The 14,903-nt window shown below is 34.8% G+C and overlaps 1 protein-coding gene across 4 annotated transcripts in view; it reads left to right on the forward strand.

The window, feature by feature from the left end:
* Positions 1 to 5,063, forward strand: part of RBM27 (RNA binding motif protein 27) — a 71,233-nt gene extending 66,170 nt beyond the window's left edge. For all 4 annotated transcript variants that reach the window (XM_057491053.1, XM_036894816.2, XM_036894837.2 and 1 more), the window contains 2 exons: positions 2,257 to 2,367; positions 3,587 to 5,063. In XM_057491053.1, coding sequence (XP_057347036.1) covers positions 2,257 to 2,367; positions 3,587 to 3,670 — 195 coding nt within the window. In that variant the 3' untranslated portion in view covers positions 3,671 to 5,063. The remainder of the gene's footprint in view (positions 1 to 2,256; positions 2,368 to 3,586) is intronic.
* The last annotated feature ends 9,840 nt before the right edge of the window (positions 5,064 to 14,903 follow it).

A 14,903-nucleotide genomic window follows, 5' to 3' on the forward strand; every position in this document is an offset into this window, starting at 1 on the left:
TCTGCTTATTTTTAAAAAGTTATATGAATGGAACCACAAAGTATGTATCCTTTTGTCTTTTTTTTCCTTAACATTATGTTTATGCGATTCATTCATGTTACCTGTAACAGTGGTTACCATTTTTTTTGCTGTATAATTTTCAGGCAAATAAATATACACTATTTTTCCATTCTATTGATTGGTATTTGGGTTATTTCCACTTTATTTTTATGAAGTGTTGCTGTGGACATTCTTACAAATGCCTTTTAGTATACATTAAGTACACATTTCTGTTGTATATATGTGGAATTGTTGAGTGAACTGCATCAGTTTCATTAGTTTAGATTCCCACCAGTAGTGTGTGAGTTCCTGACTTGGTATTATTAAAATACATTTTTATTCTAATTAACAATCATAATTATTTTAAGGTCAAGTTGTATATTCTTAGTTCTTGACTACATACAAATTAAATTTCTGATTCTTCCTTTAATAATATATATGCAATACATTTAATGCCTTAAAATTCCTTTGGAAGACAGAACTGTTACTCTCTTTGGAGGGTACCTAACTTAATAGAAGTTAAAAATTATTTTTCTGATTGTGGAAGTAATATATATGTATTTAAAAATTCAAATAACAAATAAGGTCTAAGGATCTAATGCTTAATTTAACCTGGTGGCCATAGTTGATGACACTGTATTGTATAATTGAAATTGGCTAGGAGAGTAGAACTTAAATATTCTCACCAAAAAAAGAAAAAAGGTAAATATGTGATGTGATGAATATGTTAATTAAGTGGAGGAATCCATTCACAATATATATGTATATCACATCATCACTTGAAATACCTTAAAATTTTATTTGTCAGTTATACATACCCCAATAAAGCTGGGAAGAAGAATTCAAGTTATATAGAAATGAACAAAATAGTGAAAAAATCTCCCTATAATTGGGCTGTGTGTTAAAGGATAGAGTAAAGGGCAAAGGATGTCTACTACATGTATTACCAGATCTTTTTCCCCAGGTTTATTGAGATATAATTGACATATCACACTGTATCAGTTTAATATGTACCATATAATTGATATACCCATATAGTGTGAGATGATTACTAAAATAAGTTTAGATACATCCATCACCTCACATAGTTACTATTTCTTTTTCCTAGTAATGAAGACTTAAGATCTACTCTCTTAGCAACTACCTGATTTTCAAAAGAAGATAAATATACATTTGAATAGGGCCATTTTGATATATTGATTTAGTGTGTCCCACAAGTCAAAATATTTGGTGTCAGGTTGTTAACATTCAACTCCCACAAGGGATAATGGGAATTTCTCCTTAAATCACAGGCCAATATCTATGCTGACAGTAAATAACTGGTTATGGGTCTGGCCTAATGTACACTCTTACTATGCAGTGATCTAAGTGTTCTCTGAAAATAGTTGGAAAACAGTTCAAGACATTTATCAGCATTTTTCCTAGAAACACTAGACTGAAACCCCTTTTATTATATTTTTTAGGACTGAACCCAGAATTGGGGATATTTTACAATCCACCACCATTCATGGCAGAGCTATGGGAATGACTAAACTCTTACTTTCGTGAAACTTTGGGTCCTTCGTTCTTTTGTCTGTGTCACTTTATCTTTAAAATTAAACTTCTACTTTCTCTTAATGAAATTTGCTGGGGAGGAAAAAATTGTTCAGACTTTAATACCAAGAAACACATTTGAAACTGAACAGTTCTACCTTGAGTTAGGATAGTAGATGTGTTATTAACATTTGTTGAATACATAGAATGTCTAGGGGGGTACTTGTCTTAGTTGTATAGTATTTCAGAAGAGTAGGTGGGAATAACTTTGTGAAATATATGTGGGGCTATACAAGATCTCATGAGATGAGTAGGCAATTAAGAAAGTACTTAAATTCAGTCCAAATATGTAGATTATCAAAGTGAAAGGCCAATAATTGTATTGACAGTATTTTTTTATCCTCATCATGACTTCATTAAGTAGAGTGACTGTATAGTATATCATTCAAACCAAGAAAAATCCTTAAGTTTACATTTGTTGATAATAAATGATGGGCTCTGCTCGACAAACCAGTACATATGTTCCTCTAATTAAAAAGGGTTCATTTTTTCATGTTCTCATTGGAGATTGTAGATCTACTTTAATAGATTTAACAGGACATTATTTTTTTTTAAATAGACACAATTTGAAGAAGTCACTAGTAAATGTGAGTACAAACTCTTGTGTTCTCAAATTTATTTTAGACTGCAAACCAAGGGTCAAAATTCAAAGACCGTCGGCTACAAATATCATGGCACAAGGCCAAGGTGCCTTCTGTATCCACTGAGACTGAAGAGGAAGAAGTCAAGGAGGAGGTAAATTTAACAGTTGAAAATAAGAGTTGAATAGATTATTTTCTAGCTATATATTTTTTCTTGACATTAAAGTAAGTAGCATTAAAATAAGTAGATATTAAATTAAAAAGTAAATACTGAGTTCTTTTATGCATGCAGTTCATTAAGTCGAGTAGTTTATTGAAGAATCAGAACAGATGTAGACATTTTAAAGGCTCTTTGGGGGATATTCTCTGGTATAGCAGAGGCTGTTCTTTTTTTGCATTTATTTGGGCTCTAAGAATTTTTATTCTGGTTATGAGGAGGACATGGTTACATGAGCAAATTAAATTTTAGCTGGTGTTTTTAGCTGTTCATTTATTCAAATTCCATAAGTAATAGATTTGAGTTTCTTGTTTTCCTTCTATGTTACAGTTGGCTAAAATGAGAGTGTAAAGAAGTCTGAGGTGAGAGGGAAGAATAGGACAACCAAGGACTTAAATGATACAAGTACTAAATAATCAGCCTTTTAAAGTATATGAGAATTAAGTTTGTTTTTTACTCCTATATTTCTAGTTAGTTTATTAAAATAGATGCTTACCCAGCATTACAAGTTACTCCTGATTAATTGTAATTTTGGTTTAAAAAGATGTCTAGTGTTTTTGGTTGATTAAAAGTCTTCTGGCTGTATGGGTACTTTTACACAACAAATTCAGAATCATTTCCCATGTTAAAAAAGAAAAAATAATCTTGGTATTTTGGGAATGTTTATAGATACTTCTGCTTTGTGTAAGATTTTAGATTTTTATATGAAATTTGGAATGTCAGTGTCAAAGGGAAGTTAGTATATTTTCCCATCACAAATAATTGGATATAAAATAAAGTTTTAAGAAGTTTAATGGTTATGCATTTTCCTCATTTTTAAGTTAGTGGAATAAAATTAAGTTAATTTTATCAAAAACATTTCACAGATATTTTTTTCTTTCATTTCCCTTACTAAATGTTCACATACTATTTATTTTCATGATATGAAAATGGAAACTATTAAAATTAGCAGAATTAGCAGGGGAAAAGAAAATTTTACATCTAAGAAAATTTTTTTTTTTTCGTTGTTTTATTTTGCCTTGAAAGATACTCTTGAGTGCATCACATGTAAATCCAGCCTGGGCTTTGTGTACTTGTTTGTTTGTTCTTTGGCCTATAAAATATTTCACCTAACTTTCTTGAACTACTAAGCAGATCTTACCTTGTCTTTCTTCAGGAAACAGAAACCTCAGGTTTGTTTTTGCATGATGATGATGATGAAGACGAAGATGAATATGAGTCTCGTTCATGGCGAAGGTGAAACCTGATAGGAGCTGTATGATTTTTAGAAATATTGTTTAGAACAACTTTTTAAAATTATTTAAAGAAGTCAATGAGCCAAAAAATTTTTTTTATTTTTCTTTTCAACACAGTAGGTTTAAGGACAGCAAGTTTGCTATTTAAACACATCTCATATAACTGTTCATGATATTAAAGCACCAAAGGCCTAGTGACTTCAGCACAGTTGTGAAGATCCACAGGAATGACATGGATAATCTCTAGAGCCTTATTTTCCACACCACCTGTTTTTGTTGCTGTTGGTGTTGGATTATGATGTAAATGACAGGGTGTTCAGAAATTTTATTTTGGATTATAATCTGATAAAATTTCATTAAATGTCAAAATTGCCTGGAATCTCTCAACTCTCCACTATTATGGTTGGGTCGTCAGACAGTAGGAGATATTTGTAATTAAAATACCCTTTTGCTTTCAAGAGTTGTCTTGGAAGAAAAGTAAATTTATTTTCATTTTTTTACTGTGGAGGAGTCTAGTTTGTATTAGACCTAATTTTTTGGGGGGATGGAAGAAGGTTGTTTCATGTGAGTAGTAAGTACTATTTCAGTGTCTGTCATAACAAACTGTTCTTAAATGCTGTAATGGAAGCTAGCTCCATGGTGTTTCCATTCCATCATATTAATTCTCCTGGACTTCTCCTGCTACCAGTCCTTAATTCACTTTGAAATTAATGAGCATTGGTTCAGTTGGTCCTTTTTTTAATATTCTCAGAATAGCCTTTCACCTATTGCCCTTTTCTTGTCCCCATTTTCTTTCTCCTACCTTTTTATTAACAGGCCTGACTTACCCATTATTGAGATAAGTGATTCTTTTGGGCCCACCGAAAGTCAGTCCCCAGTAAAAAGTTTAAACCAGCACCTTGATAAATAAGTGATGTTTTGATTAGAATAATGGAAGGATTTGTTGGGGGGTGAGGGTGGGGAAGAGAGTCACCAGCTTTTTTTTCCTTTCTATTTTAAAGCTTCAGTTTAGTTAATAGTTACAGAAAAGTGTTAAAAAGTGTCTGAAGTTCTTTTCCTAAATTTAAACTATGATGGTGAGGTGACTAGGAGTGGGGTGGGGGTGGGGTAAGGGGATGGGTATGTTAATAATAAATGGGAGTCATAACTTGACTTTGATCAGATGACCTTATATTTTCATAATTTTGTAGCTTGTTGCTATCCATGAGCATATGCATCCTTCAGTAGATAGTTTTTTCTTTCACTGTGTGCATTTTTACTGTACACTGTATAGACTAGAATGTCTGTTAAGTAAAATATATATGTAAATTTATGTCCTTGTGTTCTGAATGTCAGATGGAAAAGCAGAGGAGCAACACTACACTGTATTGACCCCTGGGAAATAAAATGATTAATGTACATAGGATGTCACTTTTTCAAAGCTATACACATCTATGTTTTTACCTATGTGTGGTGTGAAAATTTGAAGCTTTCATTGGCTTCAGAAGGTTCTTGGTGATCTCTATATCAAGGATTTTGTTTCCTGAGGTAACGCCTATTTCTCAAAATAGAAACTATTCACTAAGAAACCTACCAGGACTCTAGATTAACTTAGTTGCAAGACGTTAGATCCCATGATCTGATTATCTTTTCTACTTATTTTCCTGGAATGATTTGTCAAACTGGAGTCATTTTTAAGTGCATATAATTCTCCCTTCATGATAATAAGGACTTCTTCCTTTTAGGTTATTATTGTATTTCTGATAACGCTGAAGCTAAAATAAGCTTATAAAAGAAGGAAAACGTTGCAGTGGGGTGACCAGAATAAATAATCTTGCTCCTTCCTCCACCATCATCTCTAATGAAATTTTCCTGGTGTCTGTGGCTCAGTTGGTATATATTTTGAAAGATTCATTGTGGTGAATATTTTGAGTCCTGACAGTTTAAACGTGATAGAGGGAACAAAGGATTTATATATTTTTTGTACAAAGGTTTTTCTTAATCTGTATAATTTTGTAAATAATTTGTTTGGTTTTTTGTGTACTAAAACTACCAGCGTATAGATTTCAATAAGAATTGTTGTATTTTTGTATTTGGAAACTGAAAATTACAGTAAATTAATAGAGCTGTAAGAAAATTTTCAGTAGACTGACAGTTCAACAGAATGAGATTCCTTTTCACATGATTTTTTTAACCTCCAAATTAACATTTTATTCCACTCAGTATAGAGAGAGTTGAGAATTTGACTCTTTAGTTACTGGGGGAGAGGAATGAAGGAGAAGGGTGTTGAAGTGAAGGGTAAATAGAAACAAGATTCGAGGCCCTTTGTGTAAAACTTAGCTTCTAATACACTTCAGATACAGGACTAAAATACTTTCAGAATGCCCTTTCAAAGACTTCTAAAACATGTTTGACTCTCAAAAATGAATTCAAAATTTGGGTTAAATATTAGAAAACTTAAATTTAGGTTAGCATTAAATAGTTTTATATATATATACATATATATATATATACATTTTTTTTTTCTTTCTTACAGGATTTTTTTTATCCCACCCTCAAATCCCCAAGTCAGAATTTCTCTTTAATGTGAATAACTACCATGACTTAATTTCTTGGCATTTTTATTTGCAGAAGTAACATATACAATCTGAGGTAAATTCTGTACTTTTTAAAATGTGTACAACATCTTTGTAAGTAACTGATGAGCAATGACAGCTTCCGATCCAGCCAGGTGACCCGGTTCACTGGATGATGGGATCGCTGCCCATGAGTAACAAGGTAACCCCGGGGAGTGCAGGTTCCCTCCGTTTCTTCATGTCATGACACTGGGACGACATTGTCACTAGCCAGCATGACAAATTGGAGGACAGTCTTGTAGAGGGAAAAAGGCCCACTGGTGATGGATCATCATTTCAAAGAGAGGGAAAAAATCCTGTGAAAAGGAATAGTGGTTCCTCCTGATGTATAGTATGCCTGTATTATAGTTTTTACAAAGATTGTGAACTTGTGTAATAGTATGATAGGAGATATTGTTGAATTTCTAACTGTTTATACATTTAAATTCATATATGTAATGTTTGTTTTATCAATTACAATCTGAATTTCTAAGAAGCATGTTGACTTTTGCAATAAAGATGCAATATGGAATGGTTCACAATTGGAAAAAAAAAAGATAAAAGTATTACAAATTTAAGTAATTTGGAAAACCTATGAACCATTCCAAAAATTATAACAATCACCGAAAGAGCTGTAATTCTGACTTGTTCTGGAAAGAAAGAAAATGTGTGTATGCTTGCCTGTGTGAGAATGAATGAGAGGCGCACATGCATGTGTGTTACATGTTGGGTTTCCGTACGTACATGAGAGAATGCCAGTGAATATGAATTTGGTTGCTGAAGGCACTGGCTATTAAATAGTCAGTAGAGTAACTCTCTCAACAGGGTTGTCTTGAGAATGAGAAGGGTATTAATGTGTTTCTCATAAGTAACTTTGATAGCCATCCATACTGGTTCCTGGGTGGGTCTTGGGATTCCCAACGATAAAGCACAAACAATTTTATGAAAGCAATTATTTAATGTTTTCTTGAGATTATTCAACATATGTGCCAACAGTAGGAAGGGTATTTTCCTTAAGCAGAATAGGGAGAAGGGCAAGAACACCTTGAAGAGATGACTTAAAAATAGGTCAGTTCTAATGTGGTAAACATTTAGAAGGAGTACCAGGAAAAGGAAGTGCTCTTACACACTAAGGATGGGTGTTGATGAGAAAGGGAAGTATATCACTTGGGCTCTTATTTTCTCATTTTAAAAATTGCTCTTTGTAAAAAATTCCCCTTCAATTGATTCTGCATTGTCTGAGAAGAGTCAGTCTTTAAATCTCAGCTTCTACAGGAAAATACTAAAGAATGGGCATCAATTTCATTTTCATTCTTTCCAAATTTTATCTTTATTTTCTGAATTAGGTAAATGGCAAATAAGCTCTCTGTGACCATTTGTTTTGAATAGATGATAAATTATCCTATGTATGTTTATAATAAATATTAATTCTGGGGATTCTTAATTCTTGGGGAGCGAGCGTAATACTGAAACGTCTGTTTAATAATATCAAGTCATGTTTTACTAAGATAGAGCTCTCGTTAACAAATTATTGGTTTTATGTGATGTTTTTACTGATTTTGATGTAAATTACTCTAAAGCCAAGGATAAATTTGGTATCATGAGCCCTAGGATACTGTGGGTCCAATTATGTTACAGTAGACACAAGATAGGAGTGTGTGTATCAGCACGTGGGGTTGTCTTAGATGAGTCAGGGTTGCTGTAAACAAGTGGATTGGCATGTTGCAGGGCGGACCTGTCCATTTTGTATCATTTGTTATCCCAAAGATCTGTTTGAAGGGCCAACCAACACTGACTCCTCCAAAAAAAAAAGCTATATGCTGCTTCTGCATGTGTTATAAATCACCTTAGTTTATGATACTTTGATTTACTGCCAAGTGGTGTTTCTATAGGATCACCTACCGTTTAGCCTCCTGCTTGATTCTGCGATCAACCTTAGGTTAACTGAACCATCCCAGCAGTTCTGAGACAGGTGACAGTACAGGTGGAAACTGAGGTCAGATAGTGTTTTAGGATTGTTAGATACTTGCAGTGTGAGTCTGCTCTTAGGCTTCTGCAAACTTCCTCTTTTTGGTTGTGGTGGTGGTGGTGGTGGTGATGAGCATGATAAACATTGCTGTTACTATTTATTTGTCTTTATGTTCTATTATCTTCAGTCGAAGAGAAAGGAAGGTGGCCCTAGGCTAATGGCCTATTTAGCTTGTTTTCTATTAAAATAAGCCTCTTTTCCTACATCACTTCAGTTTTATAACAACTTCATGGACTTCTACTACTTTGATATAGATAGTGATCCGTTAGTTCTTAAAGTAAGACAGTTGGGGTTATGGTTTAATACTTGGTTGTTCAAAGTTGTTTTTTACTCAATTCTTCGTCAGGGACTAGGTGTAGAAACAAGCCTTTTCGTTGCCTAGCCACGTTTCTGTTGATGAAGTTCTCAGCAGTGCTTTGTAAAAACCTCATAAAAATGAATGTTTGTTAGCAGTTTTCTGAAGTCCTTGTAATTCCATCACTTTGCCCCCAGACAGCTACTCTTGGGGAGTATTGATATATTTCTCCCAATTTTAAATTAGATAATAAGGGTTTACATACACATTGCCAGCTTAATTTTGACTTCTTGAAAATGATTTGGCTTCAGGATTGAGGCTACACACACGTTCAGTTTGAATTCTTAGGACAACCATTGTCTATTTAAGTAAACATCTGTTCTGTATAAACTAGGAAGTCCTAGGTTCTGAACCACCCTCCAACGAAAACGTTACTTACTGTAGGATTCAAGGTTTTAACATGTAGAACCTGTAGAGGGCTCCAGAAGGCAAAACTTAGTGGGCCTTAGAGTGATGACTGGATCTTTCAGTGGAAAACATCTTGCATCGCGGCGCAGTGTCGCACACCCCGAACAGAGGCTTTTACCGAGAGTTCTTACTTTGACGACCCAGTGTGCACCTGGTATTTTTTATTCTACTAGAAATTCTTGTCAGAAGCCATTTCGCTTTCAAAATTGCAGCTTGGAAAACACTAGCTCACTGAGTTGCAGAATAAATTGCATTTTTAAATCATTCACTCCCTGTGACATCATCAATACTATTCTGAGTATAAAATGATGAAATTTTATCTTCTGTGATTTGTTTAGAAAAGTGTAGAGTCTGAAAGTAACCTTTAGTCTAAAAGGTGAAAATAACGTAAAAACCATCTTTTTTTTTAATCACTTGATGCTCTTGAACTTAAAGGTATTCCATGGGTTTTAAATTTTAAGATAGACAATTGTGACTTTGTAAACTTGCCTGCAGTTTTGTATTATTATTTGTCCTGGGAAGGGAATGAAATACTGGTATACTGGTGCTAGTTCTTATGAAATTTAAGTCACTTTGAAGAAGTTATTTATTAAAAAAAAAAGACTGTGAAGTCTATACAACTATAACTACTTAGTGTCTGAATCAAGAAAAGATGATTTGGCTTTGAATTTAATTTTGCTTTTAGGGTTCACCTTAGCTATCAACCATTCAAAACAAACCCAGTTTGCTAACTCTAAGAAAACTGTACCTATTCCAACATTGTGCCATTGAATCTCACCCTTTTCAGACATACTCCCTTGCAGGTTTATAGGAAACAGGTAGTGATGAACCTCTATATAAAAAATAATTACCTTATCCTTGCCACTTCATCTTGGACAAGTGTGTATTTTGTATCTTTCTGTGCCTGAGTTTTTCCAGTTTCTAAAACATGAAAGGTTGGGAACATGTCCATGAGAGTTGCCGTATCTTCAGACGTCTGCGGGAGAAAACTGTTCATCTGCAAAGTAGCGAAATCAGCACTAATCGTGAAAATATGTAGTTTGTACAGTTGAGTATTTCTGTCCTCTTGTCTGTGTACACTCTTGGGATTTCTTAAGCAATAAAACCTGACTTCCCTATAATACCATGGTACAAAGTAAATATTTTGTATTAAAACTGGTAATTTTAAACTATTCACTTTAAAAAAATAATAACGCATGTATTGGTTGCAGACTGTGTACCAGGTAATGGCTCAGTAGTTTGCCTGCACTCTGTGCTTGCAGCAGCCCTGTGAAAAAGGTGCTCTTAGCATCTGTGTTTAATTTAGAAAACTGAATCATGGAGAGACTGACTTAGCAGAAGTCACAGAGCCAGCCTGTAGTGTTGGGACCAGGGTTCGAACATGGGTGTGATGCCAGAGCTCATGCTCTTTACCTCTGCTTCTAATAAAATGGAATGTTGCAAGTCTGGAATGTCACTGGGCTTCTGTATCAGCATCGCTCACTGCCATGTGGCTCCATCTGTCTCATTCGCCTTGGATTGGAGCCAGGCTCCCTTGGGGATACAACACTGTTTTCAGACAGTATATTGGAAACCACAGAGAACAGGATTTATGTATGCTAATTTGTGGGGCAACACTTTATAAAGTCATTTTCTGTGACCTCCATAATGTACAGCCAGCCAGTTTGATAAATTTCATGATAATTTGGTATATCATAACCTATGTTTATTTTATTTTCAACTTATCTTAGATATTTTCCCTGTGGCAAACTGAATTATGATAATCTTGCAGTATTTCTACCTTGCTGCTTTGTGCTTTTCAATATCTCTGGTGCCTTCTTCCTTTTAACCTTTGCATTGAAAAAATCATGTACGTAAATAAGTTTACGTGCTTTAATTTAATGTTTTCATACAGTATACTGAATTTTCTAGGCAGAAAGTGCTGAGAATAGCATTGTTCGTTTATAGTTATGTTTATGCCATAGATTTTTTTTAAGATTACATTCTCAGTGAATAAAACTGATGTTCATGTCAGTGTTCTGTTGTTTATAGAGTTATTTGATTTTGTACATGTTCAGATTCCTTTAGGACTGTCACACTAAGTCCTTGTGGATTTCTAATTTTAGCTATTTTGGCAAACTATGAAATGTTTATTGACTACTAATGGTATGGTAATAATTGTCATACGCAAAAAAAAAAAGTTGGAAGCACCCTTGGGAGAAGAGGGGCTTTTTGTTCTTTGACAACCCCTGAGAAAACTAGGCATGTTCTAATAGATTCAACAGAAAAAGTTTTTTATCTTGATAAATTTAGTAGCCACTAGGGGTATTCCCAATATGGTAACTGTATCAGGGAGATTGCTGACACAAAAGACACAGCATGTTAGACTCAGAATGTTATATAGTGACAACATTCTGCTAATTATGGTACCTGTTTTTAAAAAGACATTACCTCCTAAAAACTGGGTTATGTCAAAAAAATATTTCACTGTCATCAAATGATAAATAAGCAATGTGTGCTGTTTTTAAAGCATCAACATGTTTTATGTTGAAGATTAAAGATGAACTTTCTACATAGAACATAATTTCTTAGTTACAATTTTTTTATTTTTTGAGAAATTTCTACCAATAACTTTGAAGCACTTCTCTCCCTCTGATTTATTTCAATCCTAGTAAATTATACATTTCTGCACTTTAGCCATGCACATGAAAGCCATTAGGAGTCCCCTCAGTAGAACGGTGCTGTGTGGTCTCCTGAGGCCCCAGGTATGTCAAGGAAGTTGCATCCACCCTTAGTTTTACATTCTCAGTGACTATTTTTGTTAAGTTAGATAAAGCTGAAGAAGTCTTCAAAGATTGGAGTAAATGATTAGAATCAACTTGGAAGCGAGGACTTCCTTCTGTAAGGACTCTTTCTGTGGCAAGCTGTGCTGAGGTCATATTTTTGGAAAGCTGTGAGTTGTAGCTACCTATCAATTTCTCAGAAATTGATTTTCAGCTAGAAAAATTATTCGGAAAAAACTGGTACATTAAGACATTCAGAAAACTGAGCATTGTAAAAACTACATAGCAAACTTCTGTTTTACAACTCAGGAGGATTGCCGTTTCAGAAAATTTTCAGGTTTCAATTTTATCACTGGCAGAAATTTTATACTTAATAGGGTGGGAGAACTGGTAATAGTAGATGGGTTTCATCTGTTCTTGTGGCATATGTGTATCAAAATCTAAAGATTTGCATACTTAAGAGAAAAGTATGATGAGTTTTAACGCTGTTCAACATTGTAATGAGCTCATCCTTGACCATTCTTGCCCAGAAACATGATGGGTGTGTGTGTGTGCCGTAAGTAAGAAATTAAGAAAACATTGGATCAGACGGTGGAATATTCTGCACACAGAGCCCTTTAATAACTGTTGAGTTAACGATTTGGGTAATGAGGAGAGGTAGTAAAGAACAATTTATCTCTGCCTTTTATTCGGTTAATTTTCATTTCATTTCACCCCAGTCAACTTTAATGACTGCTAAGAAATGATTATAAACTTGAACTACTATATCCCAGTATATTCCCTATAATTTTTTTTTTTATTTAAAGTCTTGCTTTCTTTAAGCATGTACCATTTTTGTAGTACTTCAGATATCAGTCTTTCCAGTCCTTGAGAGAGATGACAGGCAGAACTCAGCACGCACAGCTGTGATGCAGGTGCCCATCTACAACTGGGGCATTCCTTGGCCATACAGCCATCGCAAGGGCCCCAGCCTTACGGTCAGAATAGCATTGGCTCCCATTTTGGTGCCCACGTACCTGGCTGGTTGGTGTGTTTTCAAGTATTATTCTTTAGTCCTTTCAACAATTCTGTGATGTATACTGTGGTTTTCCCCTTTCTGCACAAGGGGAAACTGTGGCACAAATCATGTCACCCATAGTCAAAGTGAAGCCATGTTATATCTGACTGCAAAGTAAGGCTTTTAACCATTGCTTGACACTGTGTTCATGTCCCAGGTCCTGCTACCTGTGTGAGCTGGGGTTAGCCACTTTGCCTTTTGGAATATTTAATTTACTCACATAAAATTATAATGTTCACCCATTATATATAAAAATGTAAACCCATTTAATGTTCATTTGCAATTGCAATAAGCATTAAGTGAGAATAATATATCTGAAAGACTTTGTAAAATGCAAACCACTATTAGCAGATCTTAGAAGCTTCACTGAATTATCCGAATGGAGTTATTTTCAAATACAATTGAATTTCCTATGTTGGATATTAAATCACAAGGAATTGCCTGAATAAATGTGTTTAGCAATTTTGGAGACAGAAAATTCATACCCAAGTTTGCAATTTATGCTTCTTTATTATGCCACATTAACTAGATAGGACACTTTGTAATCCTTAGCAATTGTAATGCACATTACATGTAGCCACGAGGTGAGTCAAACACAGAATGTTCTGACAGTGGTACTAGTCGCTGCAGATGACTGAAGGGAATCACTTTTCCTGACTGGAATCCCCTTACCAGTCTTCTACAATAAGAACTTAAGTAGTTTTCATGTATTTACGTAGTATACCACAGCGAAGCACAAGTATACTCCCAAAGTCTCAAGCCCTGGGAATTTAAGTCATACGTCAAAATCACCCTCACGGGCTGCTGTTTTGTTGTTTGATATATTATCTCCAGTCCTGACAAATCCTTTCGTGTGCGTGTCTTAGTTACATAAAATGAGATTTTTCCTTGCTTTAACAATTCTGTACAGTGTATGTACCAAAGGTGGCCAATGATTTATGCTTTAGGGTATGACCAAATGAAAGCAACAGGAAAACTGATGAAACTACTTGCATATTATATTTGGGGGACACTAGAATTAGCAATTGAATAAGCTGTATCATCAGTAGAAGGTATGTGGAGTCACTGCACAAATTATTCATGAATTTTGTGTTCATTTTCTCCATCTTTATAAAATTACCATTCAAAAGATACACACCTCAAAGGATCATGTCATTAAAACTACTAAACACTTCTTTGTTGATGGGTTCTGTTCTAACCATTTAAACAAATGTATTGATTTATCGAACATTCTGAAAGATAAAAATGTTTTAAGCATTCAAGTTGAAAATGTACAAACATTCTGTCTGGACAGGATGGAGTCTCCCGGGCTTGCACCCCCCCCTCACTTCTAACTTGGAACCGCACCGTTGATGTGACCAGAGGAGACCCTTTTGTTTGAGACTGTTTCTGTATCTCAATTTTATGCTTCCTCAGGACATCCTGTGTTCACAAAACTCCAAGACTTTTTCTTCCTTTTTTAAACTGCTTCCCTGTAACAACGGTTTCCCTTTGAAAGGAGGCTGGCGCGACCCCTTGCCTCAGGGATCGCCTGGGGCACTGAGCTAAATTCACCTGGAGCCCCTTGCTTTGTTTTCTGTGTTACCCTTCCACATTGTTGGAGTGATTAAGTCAGTGTGACTACCCAGAAGCCAGAGATGAAGATGCCCTTCCAATTTAAAATCAAAACAGGATAGCAGGTGTGAAATTTTTGGTAATGGTTTTATCTGGACTGGATCTGGGGCCTTATCCAGTGGTAATGAATGTCCCCTGTGGATCCCATCACCCACTAACCTGTAACGCAAAAGGATAAACACCTGCAGAAAAAAAGGCCATATATACATAAAGAAAACCAAAACAGTGCTTTTTTCAAGTTATCTAAGGATCATGTATGTAATCATTCAAACGTTTAGGATATTGTAGTCCTTTCCACCCTGCAGACAGATTACATGAGTTTTCGGCTTTTATGTAGGAAATGATCATTTGCTATTGTCATTCCATACCCTGGTAATCCTGAAAAGCAACCTCCAGAATTTTTGAAGAACCTATCATGT

The sequence above is a fragment of the Manis pentadactyla genome, chromosome 13 (assembly GCF_030020395.1).
Source record: "Manis pentadactyla isolate mManPen7 chromosome 13, mManPen7.hap1, whole genome shotgun sequence".
Taxonomy (NCBI): domain Eukaryota; kingdom Metazoa; phylum Chordata; class Mammalia; order Pholidota; family Manidae; genus Manis; species Manis pentadactyla.